We start from the raw sequence: 23999 nt of genomic DNA on the forward strand, positions 1-23999 counted from the left end.
ACAGCGGAATGTGCTTGATTTCGTCCACCAGATGGCAGTGTTTTAAATGGAACCCAATCTGACTCTGACTCAAAATGACTGTGTTTAGACAGTGTTTCATATGATGATATTGATGCTTTCTTGTGCTTAAGCATTCTAATAATTGTTTAAGACAATGTTTAGACCGGTATTTTCCATGATGAGAGATTTAATTTAGGTTAATGTATTGCAGCAGCTTTGACTAGGACTGTGCATCTTTGATAATTCGCTTATTCAAGTACTTTCAATAAACTCAAGCAGTGGGGGGTGGTGAGAAATCAAATTTAGTTTGTGCTATTTTAATTGATTTTTTTTGTGTGTACATGTCAGATGGAGTTCTTTGTTCAGTGTTTCTAATATGGCGTGTTATATTAAAAATAGTTAAACTAAGAAAAACTCGACCGCTGTGTCCTTTTCCATTCAGTCATGATTTGTTTAACTATTTTTGATCATAAGATGCTCTATGTGAACATGAGTGTGAATTTGAACACTTAAACCTTGTTTTGTTCATATCTAATTTTCTGTCATCAAATTTTTATGTATGTCACTTTCTGCCATTGAGAAAGCCAATCATGAAACTTTATTGCGTCAAGCTGACACATGTTTATGCATAAAATGTTTTATTTCGGCCTGTTTCAAGACAAAGAATGTAAAAGACAGTTCTGGAACCAGGCAACCCAATGGAAAAACATTCCTTTGAGGCCGTCATGTGATGTTTAAAACATTATCTTGGCAAATAATGAGACTTGTTTTTCATAGGGTTATGCACTGGTGGAGTATGAGACCTACAAAGAAGCCCAGGCAGCAATGGAAGGGCTGAATGGCCAGGAACTTATGGGGCAACCAATCAGCGTTGACTGGTGCTTTGTAAGAGGACCCCCTAAGAGCAAGAGGAGGTGAGTCAGTTACTGATCCTGTTAAACTGGATTTACTTACTTGGACCGTTTCACTTGCTCACACAAACTTCATTTGTAGTGGATATTTGTCTTCTACTGAATTTGTTAATGATACAGGCCGTAATCCAGCATGACTAATGGACTGCTTTGCTTTCCTCAAGGTGGAAGAAGACGCAGCAGGAGCCCTGACAGACGGCGACGTTGATTTTCACTGTTTTTGACTCCAGTGTCTTTTTTCCCGCCAGTGTGGCATTGTTTTTCGAGACAGTTTGGAGTCAGATTGGAGTGTGCGTGTATCTCTTTACATAAGGATTTTAATGTTTTTGAAGGGGGACAATATTTTTTTTATTGTCTTAATTGTTAGTTATTCAGCAATTGTCGGTAGGTCTTTTGTTGAAGAATGACAGACGTTGCAGAAGCATACACATGTTGAAGCTGTCGGTATTTCCACCACGGTTTTTACATTTTTTTTATTTTCTTCTGTTTTGTACAAAGTGGCAGTATACCTAATTTATGTAGACATGTAATTCTCTCATTGAAGCCTGTTATGAGTAGTGATCTGTATATTTCCAATAAATTAATTTGGATTGAAATCTTTGTTGGTTTCATGCTTTGCATTTGAGCCCATTCTAGTAAAATAGTATAAATAGCAAATAAACAAAATAACCAGTATTAGACAGATGTCAATTTTTATGTATAAATTAATGCTCTTGGGTTTGAGATTTTTTTTAACCCTTATGTCCTGCAAATTTTGGCAATGACTTTAATGTATTAACAGATATTGACCACATATAGTTTGATAAATTACTCAACATAATTAGTTTATTTGCATTGTTGTTTTTTAACCAGAATTTTAAATTAAATATTGTGACTTTTATTTATTTAAAGATATTTGCATATGTAGTCACTTAGAAATTTTACAAAGATATTTTTTTGCCTAGTAATGAATATTGTCTTATTTCATCAGAACTGGAATTTACACCAAAGAGGAATGTCATATCTCCATTATGAAATGTTTTTAGACCAGTTTTCCATTGAAATGAACTGAAAAGGAAGAATTAACTTGTAAGGTCATGCTGACAGAACATGTAGAATTGACCAGAGAAGATGCTTATGACAGTTTTTCAGCATCAGCAAAGTACATAAAAAAATAAAATTGTTTCTTATTGCTTTGTCACTGTCACTCAGGTCCGATTTTGTTTCATGGGCTCCTCGAACCGATGCCCATCAAGTACAATGTGGGTAACCAACCAGCGTGGAATACTGAGCTCACACTCTCTCTTCACATTTGCCCTTTTCTGCCCACAGGCGGAGATTAATAGGAAACTCCTACCGCCATTGGCTCACGTCTGTGCCTGTCAAACTTAACTCTCTCTGTGATTGGCCCAAACGGCCAGTAGCGTTTCCTTAGATGGGCGGATTTGTAGCGCCGTGGTTGACATTGTTGTTGTTGTGGGAGTAAGAATGTACTTAGTCGTGAAGTCTTTTTAGGACAAGAAGCAAGACGTGTTTTTGGCATCTACACAAGGCTGAATACCATATTACCCTAAAGGAAGTGATTTTCTGCGAAAGAAAAGCCCAGAGTGTGAGGAAATGAGAGAGAAATTCCGCGAGGCCGCTGGAGGTAAGCACGTAACTGCGTTAGCTTTAGCTGCACGAGCCCGAAAAACCCTCACGAGCGTTTTGTAACGGAACCGGGTCGATTTTCAACAGCCTCTGAGTGTCAGTGATGAAAGGAGAGTGTCCGTTATCTCCGCTATATCCACAGTTTGACACCAGGTCAGATGTTTTCTGTCGAAAAACTGTGTGAAAGTAGAGCGTTACCAAGGGAAAGTTGACCATTAGGTCATGTTTTAGGCTGGACACACTGAGGGGACGGTGAGCATATGGTTGACCCTTCTTTAACTGCTGAAACTGTGTAAACCAACCGCCACAAACTGAAAAAGTTCATTACAAGTCTTATTAAATGCTCTTAATTTTATATAACAAGACTTGATCCTCAGTTTGTGGGCTAACACAATATTAGTAGCTCAGTAACTTTGAGAGACCCTCACTCTCCGCTAGCCGAGAAGCTAACGTTAACTGACTGGTAAAGCAATAACAGCCTGGAGGAAAGACAAACTGTGTAGTTTTTAAAAGGTTTAGATTTGAAAAAGGTGATTATTGAACACTATTGACGATATCATCTGGCAGCGCAGCCTATGGTTGTGGCGACTCCTTTCAGTCCACCGACCCTTCGTGCTTCACAGGCATTTGGTTGTCAGGTATGTGTGTTACTGCATATGCTGACATGAGCATCATATTTGTTTGCTTTATATACTGTAGCTAATTATCCTGTGCACAATACGTGTCCCAAAGTGTATATTATATTCAGTGTATTATATGATGACCTGATCTGCATCCTCCGTTATCTGCATATGACAGTTTCAGCTAAAGACCATAATCTTTTCAAGTGTATTTAATCAGAATGTTTTTTTTTTTTTTTTTTTTTTTTTTTTTAATGAAAAGTGCAGTTTGTTAGGTTAAAGATGTCACTCCAGTCACCTAGAAAACTGTTTTATTCAACATAGCACTTACTTGCCCGGGCATTTGATGTGAGATAGTTGGTGTATATCTGATGGTCTTGTTTGTTTATGTCATGCAATTTTATGTTCTTGCTGTATTAGTTTTGGTTATAGGTTGTTTTATTGGAAAGCACTTTGACCAACATGAGTTGCTTTTAGATGTGCTATACAAATAATAAACAAACAAACAAACAAACATGGTGCTGGTTGCCCGCTCATGGGCACCGCCATATCAACATTACGTCATGCAATTGATAAAATCTCAAAACAGCAGTCTAAAATAGCAGTTTAACACTGATTGAGAATAAACAGTGGGACATCAGTTGCCAAAATCAATAAAATAATTAATAAGAGTTTGTTAAATGCAAATAAAGTCATACCGATTGCATCTTTAACCATATATTACAGCGACCGGCCAATGACAGCTGAAATGTTTTGTTGTGTGATTGCACTCATCTTAGTTGAACTGCAGTGTTTTTCAGTAACCCAAATGAGTACGTGAAACTGTAAGGAATTTAAGTTACTAAGCAACTTTTTCCACAACTGTCATTCTTTTTTTCTTCTTCTCCTCTTCTGGTGGAATTTGACAGAGATCTTAGAGTGTGGGGCGCTCATTACCAAACCTGGATTGAAATGAAAGCTGTGGGCACTTGCTGCCATGGTTTGAATCCCTACAATGTGTGGGTCAGTTACAGACAGCCCTGAATTATTCAGCTCTGTATTTACAAGCTCTTTTGTCAACTTGTTGTTTAGTGAAGGCAGCCACCCCTAAACATGAAAGTAGGACATGCAAACAAAGTCTTGGGGTTTTAGACAGTTTGGGCTTGTTTTTCTCTTGTGTGGACCTTGAAAATAGTAATAGCTTAGCCTTTTTAGATTAAACACATACTTACACATCAGCCTCATTATGATTTCATATTTGTTTTTATACTTGGATACTTGACAAATGAGCATGAACATTAACTTTTTTTTTCTTCCAACATGTTTTGTGACAAATGTTTAAAAGTAGAAATATTCCATGCAGTTTCTAGATTAATATGAAGTCATGAAAGCTGCATGCACAATAATTATTATACAATTTGACAAATGCTGTTTGATGTAGTTTTATGGAGATTAGCATGTCACACCCCAGGACAGTCCACTAAGTTACTTTACATTGTCTTAGGCATCTTGCTTTGTGTTTAAAGCAGGATGTTTTAACACTTAATCTGTTCTGTAGCTCTGCTAACCTGCAGTTGTCTGTTAATCATGGTGAAGTTCCGAAGCTTTTATTTTATTTTAGAAGTGTTCAGACTAAAGTCATGTTGATGTATTGCTCTTGGGTTTACATCATAAACTGTTACAGACTAAATGGACTGCTTTAGAAATGTTCCACTATTCTTTTCATTTTTACGCATTACCACAAAGACCTTGTGTAGTACAGAGAAAAGTGTGATTTATGTATGATTTGCAGTAAACAGGTTGAAAGTTACATGATCTTAGAGCTTTTTCCTCTGATTCATGCTCCATTTCCAGCACACCTGAAACTGAAGAACAAGAGTGGACTGCGCTTTCTGGAGGTCTGTGCTCCATCAATTGTTAGTCTACTATGTGACGTTATTAATTAACAGTTCAGCGAGAGTGTTAATGATGAAAACATGCTTTAAAGTTCTGCTGATAAGCATGTTTAAATGGCCAGCATAGTTCATCATTAGAGTCAGAAATAGTTCAATAATCATTATTTGGGTTGGGCCAGTTTACAGCAGTGTGCATGTTTGTTATAAGAATGTTTTACCATTTTATAGTAATAGTGGTACATGCAGGGTGAGTAAATGTCCCCTTTCTACTGGACATGACCTGGCTGTGATTTCTAAATTGCCCAAAATGTCCAGGTTTTGTTTTTGTTTTCCTGTTGTTTTCATACATGTTGAAGATAATGACTGAAAAGTATTTTGACAAATAGCGTGCAGGCATTGTACATAATCACCGAATCGTGGTGTGTGAGAAGGTGGGATCTATAGAGAACAGCCAAAACAATGCAAGTGGGCATTCATATAATGTATGAGGACTGTAGAGAGCATGTAAATAGGAAAACAAAGCCAAAAGCTGGACATTTTAGAAAGCCTGACAAAGGCATGTCTAGGAACAAGAAAGCCACATGGCCATCCTATATTATTGATATATGCCCAAGATTACTGACGCATGCCACTTCAGACACCTGCTAACCAAAGCTTATATTCAGTGCTTCGCATCAGTCTGTGTTTATGTGTAATTCCTTATTTATTCATTTTTTGAGAGCTAATTGTGAGCTAGGTGCAGGTATTGCTTGTTAATTATAAAAATTTAAGTAGTGTCCCCTCACCAGTGGGCCTGTGAACAGCTGGTGAATGAGAGCAGGTGGGGCAGAGACTCCATATCACTTACAGTGTTATCCACTGGGCCAAAATGCTCCCACAACAATCATCTGTCCTGATAAACACAGGTACCATATTAAATTGATATGGGATCGTCAGCTTTAGACTTCTAGCTTCTTTAAATGTAGAGAAAATATAGGCTATCACTTGATATTAAGCCAACATGCGCCATCAACCTTTGTGCCCTTGAGCAAAGCGCTTGGTTGAGCAGGTTGTTCCAGGTGAAATGACCCTGGATAAAAGTGACTGACTGCTCACATTATATGTAGTCAAAGACTGTTGTCTCAAACTTGTGTAATTGCTTGATGTTAAGCTGTAGCTTTAAAATGCAGGTTGTTTTTTCTACAGCACCGAGCTCTTAGGAACTAACTGTTCTCTTGGTTTCTCCAAAAGGCCAGGTGACGACAGCCACTGCCCACGGTTTGATTCATTACTCTGGAGAGTCCCGCTAGCAGCATACCTTGCTGCCCCAGACCTATGCGTCAGCTTCACAGCGTTCTTTAAGAAACTGCTATTCTTCAGAGTGCCACAGATTATACAGTGCAACAAAAGCAGAACCGCTAGTCTTAAACAGTGGTCAGTGAGTCAAATAAACAATCAGCCATGTAACCGTCAGTTTACCCAAGCCACCCGTGCTGTGACTGTCACTGGGCCCAGTGCCTGGTGTGAAAGTGTGCTGATCACATGGCTCATTCCTCATGCCTTGAACATCAATCTTGATCCAGCCGTAATCCTATCCCAGAGAAGCTCTAGAGGAGTCTTTCGCCTTGGATGACATCACAGGGATTGACGCAAAGATGGCTGGCTGTCGAGTTTGCAGCATGTGGGGATTCACATGAGCAGTAGCTGCCTTAGGCTGCAGATAATTTGTATTGAGCTGCTGTTGCACACACGTTAGATGCCTATAGTTTGTTATATGGTCCAGGATTCCTACTTGATTATACATTTGTTTGCTATGGAAGGTATATTACTTTTGTTATTTATTCTGTTGAAAAGTAAACCCTTGTGAATTGGTTTGTTTGAAGTGTTTTATTTGAGTTACAAAGCGGTTAAGATTGACTTGCTTAAGCGTTTTGTACAGATAAGTTTCTTTGAGTTTGCTTATGGTCATGGCAGACTTCTTTTGTTTTATGAAAGGATGCAGCAACACTAAATAAAATCATTTAAAATCAATTAAATACATACGCTTTTAAGAAAGATGTGTAAATCAAAACTCAGACCACTCCCTGCCACATTAATGTGGATTGCATAACAGGATCAGAGTAAATGCAACAACTCAAATTCATCATTCATGCAACAATAGCATCCTTTGTAGCTGTAGCTAGTTTCCCATGGCACAGTGAGCATTGCACATTTTTCAAATGACAGAAGCCGTCTGACATGATTGTGCACTTCAGACTATGTCTGCTCAAATGGCTAGTTTTCTAATGCTTGTTTGTGAATTTCAAATACATAAATGTAACACAGTCAGATGTGATTGGAATAGGGGAAACCCAAATCATGTACACAGTACAGTATGACTCGTCATCCAGACATGTTTAGTTTGGGATGGCAAACTCTCCTGAACTGTAAAAACTTTGGCGAATTGTTTGCCAGGGTCAATGAAAACATAATTGTTGCTTTTTTTTATTTTTATCTCTTTCTTTTTGCAGCACAGCAGTAGTCTTAGCCTTGAAGCAGAATTGCCATGGTGCTGCTGAGATGGCAGGCATTCTGCATTTCCTTCACTGATTTTTGGTGAAAATCTGTGGTAGAATGGGATTTAATGCAGTAAAGTGTTAAATGGAGTACTGAGCTCTTATTGGTAGCTGAAAGAATCTGTTGGGGCAGATGTTGTGTGGGCTGGCTGATAGGCTTATCTCTTAGTATTTGTATTGTAAGATATAAACATATAAGCAGACTTTAGCAAACTCTAACTATTTTCCATACAAATGCTTTAAATTATTATTATTTTTTTTAAAAGGCATTGCCCTCTGTAGATGTTCTAGCTCAGCATCCGATTACTAGCATGATACAGTATACACACTATGTTTCCAGTGCGTGTCCTGAACTCACTGACACTCCAGAGATAAAAACAAGTTGACGATGACATCATTGGCTTATCTGAATTATTTACTGTATTTCTTGGTGATAGAGTATAACGTAATTGACTGCGAGCTGGTCTCATTGTAAAAAAATAAATAAAATACTTCTCAGTCATATCAGTAAAGTGCATTGTGTTCCATGGTAATCATAGCGTGGCGGTTTGTCAGATTTCTTGCCCTCCTGTTTCCCCTCTCACTGCTGGCTGTTTCGCAGACTTTACTTGGTACTTTGTGCTGGTGTTTTTTGTACTATGATTATATAGGCTTATTTTTAGTAGTCAAGAACAGGCTTTTCTAAACTTGGCGCTTTGCTGATAAGAGCTTGAAAGTGCATTGGAAAGATGTTTGGTTTGTTTACATTTACAAGACATCTCTCTCATCAGACTTTTGACCCAATTCCCAATATTAGAGTTTACATCACAATAGTTAAGTCATCAGTGTTTTGCCACACCTGCCGATGACAGATGATTGATTAGATGTTTTCTTTTTTTTTTTTTTCCAAGGTCAGCCTTTTAATTTTTTTATATATTTATTTATATTTATATTTACTAATCTACTTTATTTATTTTTAGTTCCATGAACTTAAACTGAGGATGGACAAGGCAAGATAAGATAAAGCTTGACCTCTGTGTATTTCAAAACTTTTTGGTAGTAGAAAAACAAATTACTATAAAGTAGGGCTGTGCGATATTGAAGAAAAATGCAATATGCGATACCTGGTTAAAAAATGCGATATTCGATATGCGATATGATATTGCTTACAGTATGAAAAATCACTTTAAATAATATTTTAAAATATTTAAAAAATGTAATTATATAACCAATTTGTTTCACATTCTTTCTTGGAAAAGAAAGAATCACTGTAACTTCTGAAAGTGACCAGCAGTGTTTTAGCAGTACATAAAAAGTAATGTCACAAATCAGAAAATGTAATTTTAACATCAAAGTGAACATACAAACAAAATAATTAATGACACTAATTTTATATCATTGTAACGTTGCTTTCCATACACTTTAAGTACTTTAAGTACTTCATATACCACAGCAAAAACTATAGTCTGAAAAAGTTCAAACATGACTAAAGGCAAGCGAACAGTCAGTAAAAAAAGAAAGAAAAGGGGGGAAAAAGAACAAATACACAATTTACAAGCATAGATAAAATAAACAGTAGTATTCAGTTACAGAAATTTAATAATTAAGTGTAAAATAACACTGCATTGTGTTCATTGTATGAAGTAAATTTGGATTAATCTTTGTTAAAACTGTGTTTTGTTGTTTGATTAACATTAGTGACATTCAGCAGCAGGTATTTATAAAGGGCTGCTGTCCCTTTAAAACCGACTGCACGGATCCAGTATGATTGATACACATCCGTGTATCAGTAACTGTTTACATTTATTTAAAACATAACTGACTGCGTTTACGAGAATGATCGTAGAGACGGGTACTATTGACATAATCCTGTGTGTATGTGTCTGTTCAAACATGAGGAGATGTGAAAGACGTCTCTTTGTGTGTGTGTGTGTGTGTGTGTGTGTGTGTGTGTGTGTGTGTGTGTGTGTGTGTGTGTGTGTGCGCGTGCACGCAATTTGCACGTGTCCGGCAGAACTGAAGAGACGCTGTGCGAGATGTAGCTTGTGCGCGCGCTTCAGGTGTGAGTCAGACAGCAAGACCAGAAGGCAAAGAGTTGTTTTCTGCAACTTATTGCACTTAACTCTTTTTATCTTCAAGCAATTTCCTGCTATATGCGTCAAACTAAAACTTTGACCTTTTGCAACGTTTTGATTTAAGTAGCCTATTATTAAAATGATTCAGATATCGCACACTGTTGCGATATGCATATCGCGATATTTCAATAATTTTGATCGTGCAGCCCTACTGTAAAGACCAGAGAAGGAAGGTGATAGAACATAGCAGTACCAGGCCTGTGTATTCTCTTCAAAAATAATTTATTTTGTCCCTTTTTTTTAACCAGGAAATGGCAAACGCAATTGAACATATTGATTAGGAGTCACTGGGGACTGCATTTGGACTATTTAGCACATTTGCTTAACTGCACATGGACAAATTAACAGTGACTCTATGCTCCTGCTAAACAACTTGTTTGCTTTACACTATGACTTTTTAATGTGGGCTGGACAGGAAGCTAAAGAGCATATTTAGCAAAATTCCAAATATTACACCAAAATAACAGTGTCTGCAAAATGTTAATTATTTTACCAAAATAAGAGGGATCATACAAAATGCATGTTATTTTTATTTATTTATTACTGACATGGTAAGATATTTCACATAAAATACATTTACATATAGTCCACAAGATAAAATAATAGTTGAATTTTTAAAAACTACCCCGTTCAAAAGTTTATTTTTTTATTTTTAATACTGTGTTGTTACCTGGATGATCCACAGCTTTTTTTTTGTGTGATGGTTGTTCATGAGTCCCTTGTATGTCCTGAACAATTAAACTACCTGCTAGTGTTAATTTTGTCAACCATTTTTGATTTAATCTTAGTCATAGTTAAGTTTTTTTTTGGGGTTTTTTTTTTTTTTTTTTTTTTTTTTTTTTTTTTTTTTTCTGTCTTAGTCTTAGTCCTGTCCTTGACTAAATGTCTGAGCATTTTATTCCTAATAGTATTTCCAGTAAGTCCAAATTGCAATAATGTTTCTCTATTAAAACAACAGCAGTTGAGTATGTGCATTTATTCAGCAACCACAAACGCAAGCAATATAGTCGAGATCTCATGACAGAACACAGACTGGCTGAATGACACTTTAATTTAAGCTGAACATCTCACGGAGATCACTAAACTTCAGGTTAATTGTTTGTTGGTGTTTTCAAACAGAAACTCCTACTTCAATAAATAAACACCTAACTCTCAAACATAATCTATGATTTGAGGATTTGAAAAACATCAGGCAGGAAATATATCCTTTAACAGAGAAGAATTTTCTATTTGTGCATGCTTTAACAAAGAAGATTTTTCTCTTTTTTTTATACAGAATATTTTTTTTATTTTTTTTTTAATAAATTTTAGTCATCTTTTATCGTTAGCGATATTGCATGTTGATATAGTCACAGTTATTGTTTATTGAACTTATTGTCGTCTCATCATCTTCTCGATTTAGTCATTGGGAAAAAAGCTCAACAAAACATGTTTTGTCATGGTTTTCGTTAACAAAAAGAACCGCTGTTCTTCAGAAAAATCCTTCAGGTCCCACAAATTCTTTGGTTTTCCAGCAATGACTGTATGATTTTGAGATCCATCTTTTCACACTGAGGACAACAGAGGGACTTACATGCAACTATTACAAAAGGTTCTAGTGCTCACTGATGCTCGAGAAGGAAAAAATATGCATTAAGATCCAAAGGTGTAGGTTTCAACTTTTGAACAATCAAGATGTGTACATTTTTCTTATTTTGCCTAAATATCATATTTATTTCCTTTAGTACTGCCCTTCAGAAGCTACAGAAGATACTTGCATGTTTCACAGAAGACAAAATAAATTCAAAAAGTTTTCACCTCCCAGGCTCTTAATGCATTGCGTTTCCGTCTGGAGCATCAGTGAGCATTTGAATCTGTCATTGCACCTGAGGATATTATTCTAGTTTCTAACTCACTCGTGTATTTTTGCAGTCTATATTTAAAAAAAAAAAAAAGGCGTCAAAACAGATTGTTGCCATAGAGTATGAACTTTGTCAACTCAGACTTAAAATGTGCCACACTGCTCTTGTGTCATATATTTATATTACAATGTATGTCATAAGATATATTGAGAAGATATGACAAACAAATCAGGAGAAGCATGTCAAGTCTTGTTGCATGCATCAGGGCTCAACAGTGGGGATATATAAAACATTTTTTTCCAGCTGTCCTGGTCAGTATTTCAGACTATCAGCTCCATGATAGCTATAAAACAATGGGGTTATTGCTTAAATATATATATATATATATATATATATATATATATATATATATATATATATATATATATATATATATATATATATCCAAAAATGCATGCACATGATCTTTAAACATAGTTGACAGCACTGCACTAGCCTGTGTGACAGTTTCGTCAGATCGCCCAAAACTCTCTCTTAGGGATACACCGAATATTCGGCAACCGCAATAATTCAGCCGAAAATAACAATAAAAGCTCTTGCAGGTGTTCGGCTGAATAAGCAAAAAGTCTGAATAAATTGTACCAAACAATGACATGACACGATCAAATAGAGGCGTGCACTTATACAGCAAACATGTCGGCAGTGTGGAAGGATTTAAAAGTGTCAGAGAAAGATGTAAAAATCATTACAAGCACCGACAGCGAGAAACTGTTTAGTGCTGCTTTGCATGTCTTCAATGAGAAGTGGAAGGGGTGGGTGTTACATTTACATTAACATTTATGCATTTAGCATACGCTTTTATCCAAAGCGACTTACAGTGCATTCAGGCTACACATTTGTTTACCTAACATGTGTTCCCTGGGAATCGAACCCACAACCTTTTGGCTGCTAACACAATGCTTCACCACTGAGCAACACAGCTGCTTACTGTATGATATGAGATGTATGATGGCTTCGGTACCATACCAGAAATTATAACAAATGTTTTTTTGTTTTTTTTATTCTAACAGTCAAAGTAATATTCAAAATCACGTTATTATTTCTCTCTCCCTCAGATTGTTTTCAGATTTCAGACTAAGCTTTAAATATAAATCTCTTTAAATATAAAGACAAAGCTTTAAATATAAATCTCTTTCTCTCTCTGCTGCTTCATGTTAGTGGTTGACAATGTGGCAGAAACATTCCGTTAATATTATTGATACTAAAATTAATATAGCAAAACTGTTGTTTCATTCAAATTAAATTAATATTTGATTGTTTGAAATGCAAGTGCAAATAATATGTGACCAAAACGTCACTGGTTCTAGCGTCACATGTTTGAACTTTCGTGTTTACTGCATCATATCTTATGTTTGTGCGTTGAACAGTTGTGAATAAAAGTTCAAATTAAGTCTGAATTTATGAATGATGCACTAACCTGTCGATCTCTTAATTCTCGGAAAAGATCAGGATGAGCACACGACAAATGCTTAGCAAGATTCGTTCACCTTTATCATTTGTTTTGTATGCAAAGTATTGCCATATTTCACTTCTACTGTTCTCTGTATGTATTAGTTTCAGGCGCGTTAATAGACTTTCATTTGTTTGATCCATAGCGTTGTTTTTCAGGTTTACCAGTTTCGCAACAATTTGGAACAGCAGCGCATGAAATATTGAATTGAGCAAAATTATGATATCGTACCGTTTGAAACATAATAGATAACAGTATTTTTCTAGTACCTGTATACCGCACATCCCTACTGTATGATGACTTAAATCGTGAAATGCCTTAAACAATTAAATAAACTGCAGAACGTTGTGTTTTGTAATACACGAACGAATTGCATGTATTCAAACAGCGCTGCATGAGCTCGCAGCGCCAGGGTTCAAAATCCAAAGCGCGGGGAAAATCTGCGCTGAAATAGTGTTATTCGTCCGTTGCTGAGTAAAATTTTTATGAATTTTTACAAGGTGTTTGACAATGCAATATGTGCAGCAAACATCTTCCCAAATTCGTAATGAAAATCATTTATAAATCTACTGTTGTCAACAAAAAGAAGCACTGAGGTCTTCCTGTGGGTTTCTGCCAAAATAAAAGCTGAGAAAAATCAAGAGCTCCATCAACATTAATAAATGTTATTATTGTAATTTAACTGTTGTTCTGTAGAATAAAATAAAAAAGACAATAATAAGGATAATAATAATTACAACAGCTTTATTAATACATTTATTATAGTATTCACACATAGTGTTCAGACTAGGATGTGTAATATTTTCTAGTGTTTTAAAAGAAGTTTCTTCTGCTCAGCAAGGCTGCATTTATTTGTACAGTAAAAAAGGCATGCCTGATTCAAGAACGGGGTCTCAAAAATGGGCAAAAAATATTATTTTACTAACTTATTACTTTTAATTTAAATTGTGTTTTATTGGTATAATGTCTGCTAGAATGTAAAAAAAATGTTCAGTGTTAAGTAAATATTTAAAGCACATTTTGGCTGTTTGATTTATGCAATGGTGAAAAAACTTGGCAAAATGGGGAAAAAATGCAAAAAAAACGTGTTCAGTATTCGGCTTTTGTTCCAGTGTTTCATTTTGTTCGGCTTCGCCCAAGAATTTTCATTTCGGTGCATCCTTACTCTCTCTCACTGACCCATGGGTCATTTTTATTCTTGAGCCATGATTTGTTTTATAGGGGTGCAAAAGTTATGAGCATTTATGTTATTTCCATAAACTTATGCAAATCTTTATTATTAGATTAACCTGTACACAGTCGCAGTCATCAGTCATATAGGTTAGAGGGCTAGAGTCAGTCCACAGAGCAAACACAACCGTGTTGACCTCTGCTTCTGTGTCTCTGTTTCAATGATCGTGCTATCTTAAAGCACCCATGTGTTGGCAGCAACACACGTTATGTAACAGACAAAAGCCCAGCTAGCCAATGCAGGAAAATCTGTTGGGTGCTGTCTGATTACAATCCATCACCTAGGTGTCTCTGGCAAAACCCGAATGCCATAATGATGCTACACATGTGACGTTGAGAGATCATCCAAATTGCCTATAAGCTCAGAATCAGAATGAGCTTTATTGTCAGGTATGTTTACACATACGAGGAATTTGTTTTCGTGACAGAAGCTTCCGCAGTGCAACAGAATGACAGTGACAAAACAAAAAACACATAATAAAAGAATAAAAAATACAAATAAGTAGTTAAGGAAAGGAATAACAATATACAAATTGACAATTGTATGTGCAGGTATATTACAATAGGCAGTTTTGTAAGTACAGGTATATTATGTGCAAATTTGAAGTGTAGACTAAGTATGTGTGTTAGATAAATAAGTGTATGTGTGTATAAATAGTGTTGTGTGTTCCACGGTTATTGTCAAGTGTTCATGAGATGGATTGCCTGAGGGAAGAAACTGTTCCTGTGTCTGGCCGTTCTGGTGCTCAGGGCCCTGTAGCATCGACCAGATGTCAACAATTCAAAGAGGAAGTGTGCTAGATGGGAGGGGTCCAGAGTGATTTTGCCAGCCCTTTTGCTCACTCTGGATAAGTACAGTTCTTGAATAGAAGGGAGGGTTGTACCGATGATTCGCTCAGCAGTCCGCTGACTCTGTAAACATGCTGGTAGCCTTTTGTTAGTTGTTTCTCCCTCAGTAACCTGAGAATATTTAATCGCCATTAGGCCATCTAAAATGTAGATGAGTTTGTTTCCTCATTAGGAACAGATTTGAGAACTTTAGCATTACATTACTTGCTCACCAATGGATCCTCTGCAGTGAATGTGTCCCGTCAGAATGAGAAGTCCAAACAGCTGATAAAAATATCGCAATCCACAAGTAATCCACACAACTCCAGTCCATCAGTCAACATCTTTTGAAGTGAAAAGCTGCTTGTTTGTAATAAACAAATCCCTTATTAATTTTAAAGTGTACCTATGTAACCGGTATGTATTGAACCAAATCAGAACGTAGATTTCGGTGCCTCTTGAATGCCTGAGCGATCGATTGAAATATTTGTCCTGGTTTTCCAACATGTACGCAAGAAGCATGGGCGTCGCTAGGCGTTTTTTTAGCGGGGCTATAGCTCCATAAACTGCACACAAATTTCTGATCACCTCAGAGTCAGTCCCCTTAAATTTCATATGAAAACGGTGGCAGACCGGTCTCCTCCCCGTCTTTCAGCGCGCTCTTGGCTCTTGGCAGACCGTGGCGGAGCAGCACGAGCGGACTCAAACAGAAACAGAGGACACAAGGTGTGTTTATCGATAATTGTTAGAATACCTGTATCTGTGCAGTTCTTTGTCATAAATACAGTTTACAGAAGGTCACGAGGGAGCAATCGGTTTCCCATCTACAGAAAAGTTTTTCACCCCAAAGGATGGTTTTCGGACAGTTATATATATATTTTGCTGTAGTGCGTCTGTTTGCTGTAGAGACATTTAGTTTGTCTCAGTTTCATCTGTTTCTTCATGTAATCACAGACAGATTCGATGATGGTGAGATCAGACCTCCATGTGGAGCACCGGCTGTTGTCAGACTGCTTGTGCATTCAAAAATCTCACTAGATAATTATTATAAATTAATGTTTGAAAATGTAAACTGATATTTCCTACTGACACACTACAGCAAAAGATATAAATAACTTGCTTAAACCCCTTTTTTGGGGTGAAAATACTAATGTGCCTAAGACTTTTGCACAGTACTGTACTTTACAAACGACATTGTTGCTACTTTATAAAGAATGACCATACAGTCATTTACAGAATCGATTAAAGACAGTGACAGACAGCACTCATTTTAAATAAATATCAGAGTGATTGACAGAGATACAGTAGGAACATTATTTGCGGTTTTGTATTAAATAATGACCCAGATCATGAAATACATTTGTTAGCCTTAGAGTAAGGGAAGCACAACTTGGGAAATGAGAGCATCCAAGGAGTGTGTAAATGATATGGATTTATTTTAAATATTTTTAATGTTCTTTAATGTTATCCATAGTTTTTTTTTTTTTTTTTTTTTTTTTTTTTTAAGTATCGGTTCAGGCACCGTTTAGGCAATGGTACCATTTTAAAAGTATCGATATGGCACCGGTATCGTAAAAAACCCAATCAATACCCAACCCTATAAATGACAGATTTGTTTTTTAAACATACAACTTTTTCACTTCACAAGATGTTTTTGGGTGAACTACTTATTTAAGTTATCTTTTACTTTTTTTGTCAGGTTTTCATGCAATCATGCAACTTCTGTCTTTGACCTTTTTGCTTGTTGGATCGTCCTGCTTATGACCTTGTCCTGGGGGCTCAGACCTCTGGAACTGCTGCCCTGTTGTGTTTGTTTGTGTTATAGAAGAGGCTGACTCACTCTAACTAATGTTATGAAAGATGTAAGGTGAGTGTGAAGCGAGCTGTACACTACTGAGTCAGTCAGGGTTTTATTTAGCACTTCATATTTCCTTTGAACTTTGACAGGAACCGTTTTGAGTCATTAATCTTATCCCCACCCAGTGGATTAGTCTGATTAGCAGCTCTGGGCAGGAGTGCTTTACATGCCTAGAAATCATAAGATAGAGATTTTTAATCATGTTCTAGATTCTACAGACTCTCTTGTTTTCATTGTTAGTCTTTTTCTAGTCGCTCTTCTGTAGTTGCCAAACAAAGTCCAAGCGAGAGAGAAAGCAGCTCCCTCGCTGAAAAAGCCCTGTATGTTCATCAGTGTTACTGTGAGCTGCCTGCCTTTTTGTAGGGTGTAGAGGTGGGGAGGGCCCAGTAAGGAATCATGAGTCATGGGCATTATGTTGAAAAGTTTGAGTAGGAGCTTAAAGGGAGGCGACGGCAGCGCTGACAGGATGCACCTTTACACCAGGGAGAGGAGATTTAGACCTAGTCCACACATACATGGCTATTTTTATAAACCGAGTTTAAAGCTTAAGTCTATGGAAAACCAACTGAAAAAAAAAAACGTAAAAGCGCTGTGAATCCGCACCAAATTCGGGGGATCCCTTCAGCTCGAGGAACCCTCTCAAATGTTGAATCAAGTTTATGTCTAGAGGACTTCTTTCGAATGAGACCACCCCCGCTTAGATAGCCCCCGGGGTTCGGGAGTTATGGGTAGTTAAATTCGCGGTTCAGCGTGACCGATCTAGCTATCACGGGGGGCTACCGACATGAATTTATATTGTATTTATTTACAGAGGTATATCATGTCACACTTCACAGTTCTCTAGTAAGTTTCATCTGTGTGTGAAGACAGTAGCGCAAATCCGTAAATGAATGTTCCAAAGTGAAATAAACTCCAACAAAATAAAGTTGAATGGAATTTAATTGAATTAAAGTTGAATAAACTTCAAATTTAGTGTTCAGTGCACTGATGTCAGACTCATTTTACTCCCTAACATTGGTATCGGCCCCCAAAAAAACCATATTGGTCGGGCTCTAGTAGCAAGGCTGCACGATATTCAAGAAAAATGTGATAACTTGTAAAATAATACACTATTCAATATGCAATACGAAAGCAATACAAAATTATATTTAAACATATTTAAAAACTTTATATTATATAACCAAAATACTATTTTTCATATTCTCCAAACAGGATTTTTACAGCCAAAACAGATCTACAATTTAATTTAATCTTGATTGACTGGTATTGTTTTGTTGTTGTTGTTGTTGTTGTTGTTGTTTTTCTTGTGCGTGTGTTTTTTTTTTTTTAAAAAAAGCTTATAATATTTATATAATATACACACATTTTCACTGGCCACTTTATTAGGTACACCTTGCTAGTACCGGGTTGGACCCCCTTTTGCCTTCAGAACTGCCTTAATTCTTGTGGCATAGATTCAACAAGGTGTTGGAAACATTCCTCAGAGATTTTGGTCCATATCAAGTCAAGTCTGCTTTATTGTCAATTCTTTCACATGTACAGTACATACATACAGAGAATCGAAACTGCGTTACTCTCAGACCCCCGGTGCATACAGATAACACTAACAGTAGAGCCTAAAAATCTAGATCAAATATAAAATATAAGATAAAACTATACAATAAGGCAATGTAAAAAAGACATAATAGAAAAAATAAAATAAAAATAAGGTTAAATAAAAGCAGCGCAAGGCACATGGCAGATAGAGTGCAAACCAGTGAACAAACAGTGCAGATAAAAAGATTTTTAGTGCATAAAAAATAGCTTATTCAGTCTGATTAAAAGTGACAAAGGGCTCAAGAGCAGTTATTTTATTAAACTGACTGATGAGGAGGTAGAATGATGTCAGTTCCATGGTGAATGAGGTAGTGAGCAGACCACTGCTGCACAAAGTGACTGGTGCATGACATCGTATGTTAGAGGGAGGGGGGGTGGAAGGACCTGGGGATGTGGGACCTGGGGGGGGCTTCATAGTTCAGTGGTGCCTGAGGCAGAAGAGGGACGGGGGGGCAAGTTCGGGAGCGAGTTCAGCTTCCTGACAGCCTGATGGATGAAGCTGTCCTTCAGTCTGCTGGTCCTGGCCTGGAGACTTCACAGTCTCCTCCCTGATGGCAGCAGACTGAAGAAGCTGTGTGACGGGTGAGTGGGATCACCTGCAATGACATGATAGCATCACGCAGTTGCTGTAGATTTGTTGGATGCGAATCTCCCGTTCCACCACATCCCAAAGCTGCTCTATTGGATTGAGATCTGGTGACTGTGGAGGCCATCTGAGTAAAGTGAACTCATTGTCATGTTCAAGAAACCAGTCTGAGCTGATTTGAGCTTTGTGACATGGTGCATTAACCTGCTCGAAGTAGCCATTAGAAGATGGGCTCACTGTAGTCATAAGGGGATGGGCATGGTCAGCAACAATACTCAGTTAGGCTGTGGTGTTAATACGATGCTCAGTTGGTACTAAGGGGCCCAAAGTGTGCCAAGAAAATATCCCCCACACCATTACACCACCACCACCAGCCTGAACCGTTGAGACAAGCAGGATGGATCCATGCTTTCATGTTCTTTACGCCAAATTCTGACCTTACCATCTGAATGTTGCAGTAGAAATCGAGACTCAGCAGACCAGGCAATGTTTTTCCAATCTTCTATTGTCCAATTTTGGTGAGCCTGTGCGAATCGTAGCCTCCATTTCCTGTTCTTAGCTCTTAGTTCTTAGACAGGAGCGGCATCCGGTGTGGTCTTCTGCTGCAGTAGCCCATCTGTTTCAGGGTTCAACGTGTTGTGCGTTCAGAGATGGTATTCTGCATACCTTGGTTGTAACGAGTGGTTATTTGAGTTACTGTTGCCTTTCTATCATCACTAACCAGTCTGCCCATTCACCTCTGACCTCTGACATCAACAAGGCATTTTCGTCCACACAACTGCCACTCACTGGATATTTTTTCTTTTTCTGACCATTCTCTGTAAATCCTAGAGATGGTGGTGTGTGAAAATCCCAGTAGATCAGCAGTTTTTTGAAATACTCAGACCAGCCCATCTTGCACCAACAACCATTCCACGTTCAAAGTCACTTAAATCCCCTTTCTTCCCCATTTTGATGCTCAGTTTGAACTTCAGCAAGTTGTCTTCACCACATCTTGATGCCTAAATGCATTGAGTTGCTGCCATATGATTAAGGATGCTCCAATCCGCCTTTTTCGCCTCCGATACCGATTCCGATACCTAAGTATATTCTATAAAATTAAAATACATTTCTTTTAAGTGTATACAATATTTTTTTAATAAGGCAACAATATATGATAGATACTATAGGACAAAACAAATACAGTGAACAACAAATAACTGAAATGGAGCAGAGGTACCCAGACTCTAACAAATCAAATCTCTCCCGTGAACTGCCAAACTCCAAGCAGCACATTACGTGTCCCACCAGAAACAGTAATATATTGGATCACTGTTACACAGCAAAAAAGGATGCATATTACTCTGTCCCACGGGCAGCTTTGGGGCGCTCCGATCACTGTTTGGTTCATCTTATACTGACCTACAGCAAGAAACTGAAATCAGCTAAACCTGTTTTAAGGACTGTTAAAAGATGGACTAATGAAGCAGAGAGTGATTTACAAGCTTGTTTTGACCTCACTGATTGGAGTGTTTTTGAAGCTGCAGCCACCGATCTGGACAAGCTCACAGAGACTGTAACTTCATATATCAGTTTGAATCCTACAAGGACATTATTATCATTTAGTAATGATAAACCGTGGTTTACTGGGAAACTCAAATAGCTTCATCACGCCAAAGAGGATGCTTACAGAAGTGGCCAAAAAAAACAATATAAACAAGCCAGTAAAATAATAACAAAAAAAATAAAACTCTCAAAAAAAAAAAATCATAGAAACTGAGAAAAGAGCTGTCAGCAAACAATCCGGCGTCAGTATGGACTGGTCTGAGGAACATCACCATGTACAAGACACAACCCCCACAGTCTGTGGAGAATCAACATCTGGCTGACGATCTGAATGTTTTACTGCAGATTTGAAAAGGATAGTCTACCACCCCCCATCCGCTCTGATCTGCATTTTTCACACATTCACTTACCACCCCTGCAACCCCCCTCCCTCCCTCCCCCACCATTCAACCTATGCTTAAGGTCTGTGTAGAGGACGTGAACCGGGGCTTCAGGAAGCAGAAATCTAGAAAAGCTTCAGGCCCAGATGCTGTTTCACCTCCCTGTTTAAAAGTCTGTGCTGACCAACTGGCCCTTCAACAGATCTTTGGAGCTGCGTGAAGTTCCCTGCTGTTTCAAATACCCCACCATCATTCCGGTCCCCAAAATCCCAAAATCACTGGACTTAACGACTACAGACCTGTCCCTTTCACGTCTGTGGTCATGAAGTCACTTGAGAGACTGGTCCTGGCCTACCTGAAGGACATCACTGGACCCTTGCTGGATCCTCTTCAGTTTGCATACAGAGCAAACAGGTCTGTGGATGATGCAGTCAACATTAGATTGCATTACATCCTGCAATACCTCTTTTTTTTTTTGTGGACTTCAGTTCGGCCTTTAATACCATCATGCTTGACCTTCTCTCTGACAAACACACACAGCTCTCCGTGCCCATCTCCATCTGTCAGTGGATCACCAGCTTCCTGACAGACAGGCAGCAGCTAGTGAGACTAGGCAAACTCACATCCAGGACAGATGAGTCTGCTTACAGAAAGGCGGTTGAGCAGCTGGCTGTCTGGTGCAGTCTTAACAACCTGGAGCTAAATACTCTCAAAACTGTGGAGATGATAGTGGACTTCAGGAGAAACCTCCCTGCACTCCCCCCACTCACCATCATGAACAGCACTGTGACTGCAGTGGAGTCATTCAGGTTCCTGGGCACCACCATCTCTTAGGACCTGAAGTGAACGTGAATTGACATACAGCTAAGTATGTTGACCCATAATCAGAATTCATGCTCTGCATTTAACCCATCCAAAGTGCACACACACAGCAGTGAACACACACCGTGAACACACACCCGGAGCAGTGGGCAGCCATTTATGCTGCGTTGCCCGGGGAACAGTTGGGGGTTCAGTGCCTTGCTCAAGGGCACCTCAGTCGTGGTATTGCCGGCCCGAGACTCGAACCCACAACCTTAGGGTTAGGAGTCAAACTCTCTAACCATTAGGCCACGACTTCCCCACTCACATAGACTCCATTGCAAAAAAGGACCAGAAGAGGTTGTACTTCCTTTGCCAGCTGAGAAAATTCAACCTGCCACAGGAGCTGCTGAAACTGTTCTACTCCGCCATCATTGAGTCTGTCCTGTGTTCATCCAAAACTGTCTGGTTTGGTTCAGCTACTAAATCAGACATCAAGAGACTACAGCGGACAGTCAGGACTGCTGAAAGGATCATTGATGCCCCTCTGCCCAGCCTCCAAGATCTTTACATCTCCAGAGTGAGGAAAAGGGCTAAAAAAATCACCTTGGACTCCTCACACCCAGCCCACTCTCTCTTTGAACTGTTGCCTTCTGATCGGCGCCACAGAGCACTGACCACCAGAACAGCCAAGCACAAAAACAGTTTTTTCCCGCAGGCTTTATTCAACCTGAACAATTAATCTTCATAATTATACAACGTCCATCACAACTAACATAGTTATTTGACATATATATATTAAACTGCACACTTTGTAAATAACATATCTGCACACTAATAACATACCTGTACATTTATCTAAACAATTACATTTGTTCCCTATACTTCTATTTCTGTATATATAGTACATTATTTAATGTTTTGTTTTTCTTTTTTTTTATATTAGTGTTATATTACATCCCTACTGTGTTTTTCCTGTTTATGTCTGCACTATGTTGTAATTTCTTCTACACTGGAAGCTCCTGTCGTCAAGTCAAATTCCTTGTGTGTGTGTAAACATACTTGGTAATAAAGCTCTTCTGATTCTGATATTGTGAAATATTATATATTATTATAAAATATCTATTTGGATATATTTTAAAGAGTAATTTATTCCCATTATACAAAGCTGCTTTTTCAGCAATATAACTTCAGTCTTCAGTCTCACATGATACTTCAGAAATTATTTTAAAATGCTGTTTTGTTGCTCAAGAAACATTTCCTATTATTATCAATGTTGTAAACCGTTGTGCTGCTTAATAGTTTTGTGGAAACTAGAGGTCGACCGATATATCGGTTTTGCCGATTAATCGGCACCGATAGTTGATTGCTGGAACAATCGGTTATCGGCAAAAATCCATGCCGATATTTTTCTGGGTTGCGTCTGTTGCTGGAGCGGCTGAGAAGGATCTGTTTTCATTATACAGTGCGAGAGCGGCTTCTAGTGGTTGAAATCACTGACAGAACATGCTGTTTGTTTAGACACGTGACGCTACACGCTGAACAGAGCCAGACGCGGATTTAAATGCAGCTGACAGAAAATCCTGCCACGCCACAGAGGGCCATTCACATAGTTTTACATTAAATTACATTATATTTGCCCCGAATCGTTGTTAATGCACATAATGAATTGTATATTGAGCATTTTCGGTATCGGCAAAATCCACTATGGATCGACCTCTAGTGGAAACCATGGTACTTGACTCTTTGTTCAGTAGAAAGGTTAAACGGCTTTGAAATCTTATGTAACATCATTCCTTTAAAAAAAAAAATCTTGCTTTTGATCCAAACTTTTGAACTGTAGTGTATGTATGTATGTTGCAAAAATGCAAATAAAACTGTAGTATTACTGGTGAGGTCAGCGGAAAAACATCCTTATTGCTGAGCCCTGTCATTGATTTTGTCTGTGTGGGTCTCCATATATGTCATTTAATTGCTTTTTATTTTTCAGTTATTGAATTAACATCATTTGGGGCTTTAAAATGTGCATAAAACAGCGCTATCATAGTAGCCATCTTTCTAAAGAATTGCGAATTCTCTGTAATGCAAACTGAAGCATTCAGCTGAGCTCCAAAGCAGAGGTCACAGGAAAGACATGTGACT

At 38.0% G+C, this 23999-nt stretch overlaps 2 protein-coding genes across 7 annotated transcripts in view; both read left to right on the forward strand.

Annotated features, from left to right (window-relative positions):
• The window catches only part of LOC109106247 (RNA-binding protein 8A), a 5103-nt gene extending 3596 nt beyond the window's left edge, over positions 1 to 1507 (forward strand). Inside the window, exons 5-6 of the mRNA XM_042773155.1 lie at positions 778 to 915; positions 1075 to 1507. Of these exons, the coding sequence (XP_042629089.1) occupies positions 778 to 915; positions 1075 to 1119 (183 nt within the window). The 3' untranslated portion in view covers positions 1120 to 1507. The remainder of the gene's footprint in view (positions 1 to 777; positions 916 to 1074) is intronic.
• Positions 1508 to 1910: 403 nt separating this feature from the next.
• The window catches only part of LOC109068090 (OTU domain-containing protein 7B-like), a 36125-nt gene continuing 14036 nt past the window's right edge, over positions 1911 to 23999 (forward strand). For 2 of the 6 annotated variants that reach the window (XM_042773152.1, XM_042773154.1), the window contains exon 1: positions 1914 to 2538. The gene's annotated coding sequence lies outside the window, so the exon portion shown is untranslated. Of the gene's footprint in view, positions 2539 to 2588; positions 2694 to 23999 lie in introns of those variants that run through there. The other 4 variants (XM_042773151.1, XM_042773148.1, XM_042773153.1 and 1 more) reach the window with 4 other exon arrangements.

Source organism: Cyprinus carpio, chromosome A16 (assembly GCF_018340385.1).
Source record: "Cyprinus carpio isolate SPL01 chromosome A16, ASM1834038v1, whole genome shotgun sequence".
In the NCBI taxonomy this organism is placed as follows: Eukaryota; Metazoa; Chordata; class Actinopteri; order Cypriniformes; family Cyprinidae; genus Cyprinus; species Cyprinus carpio.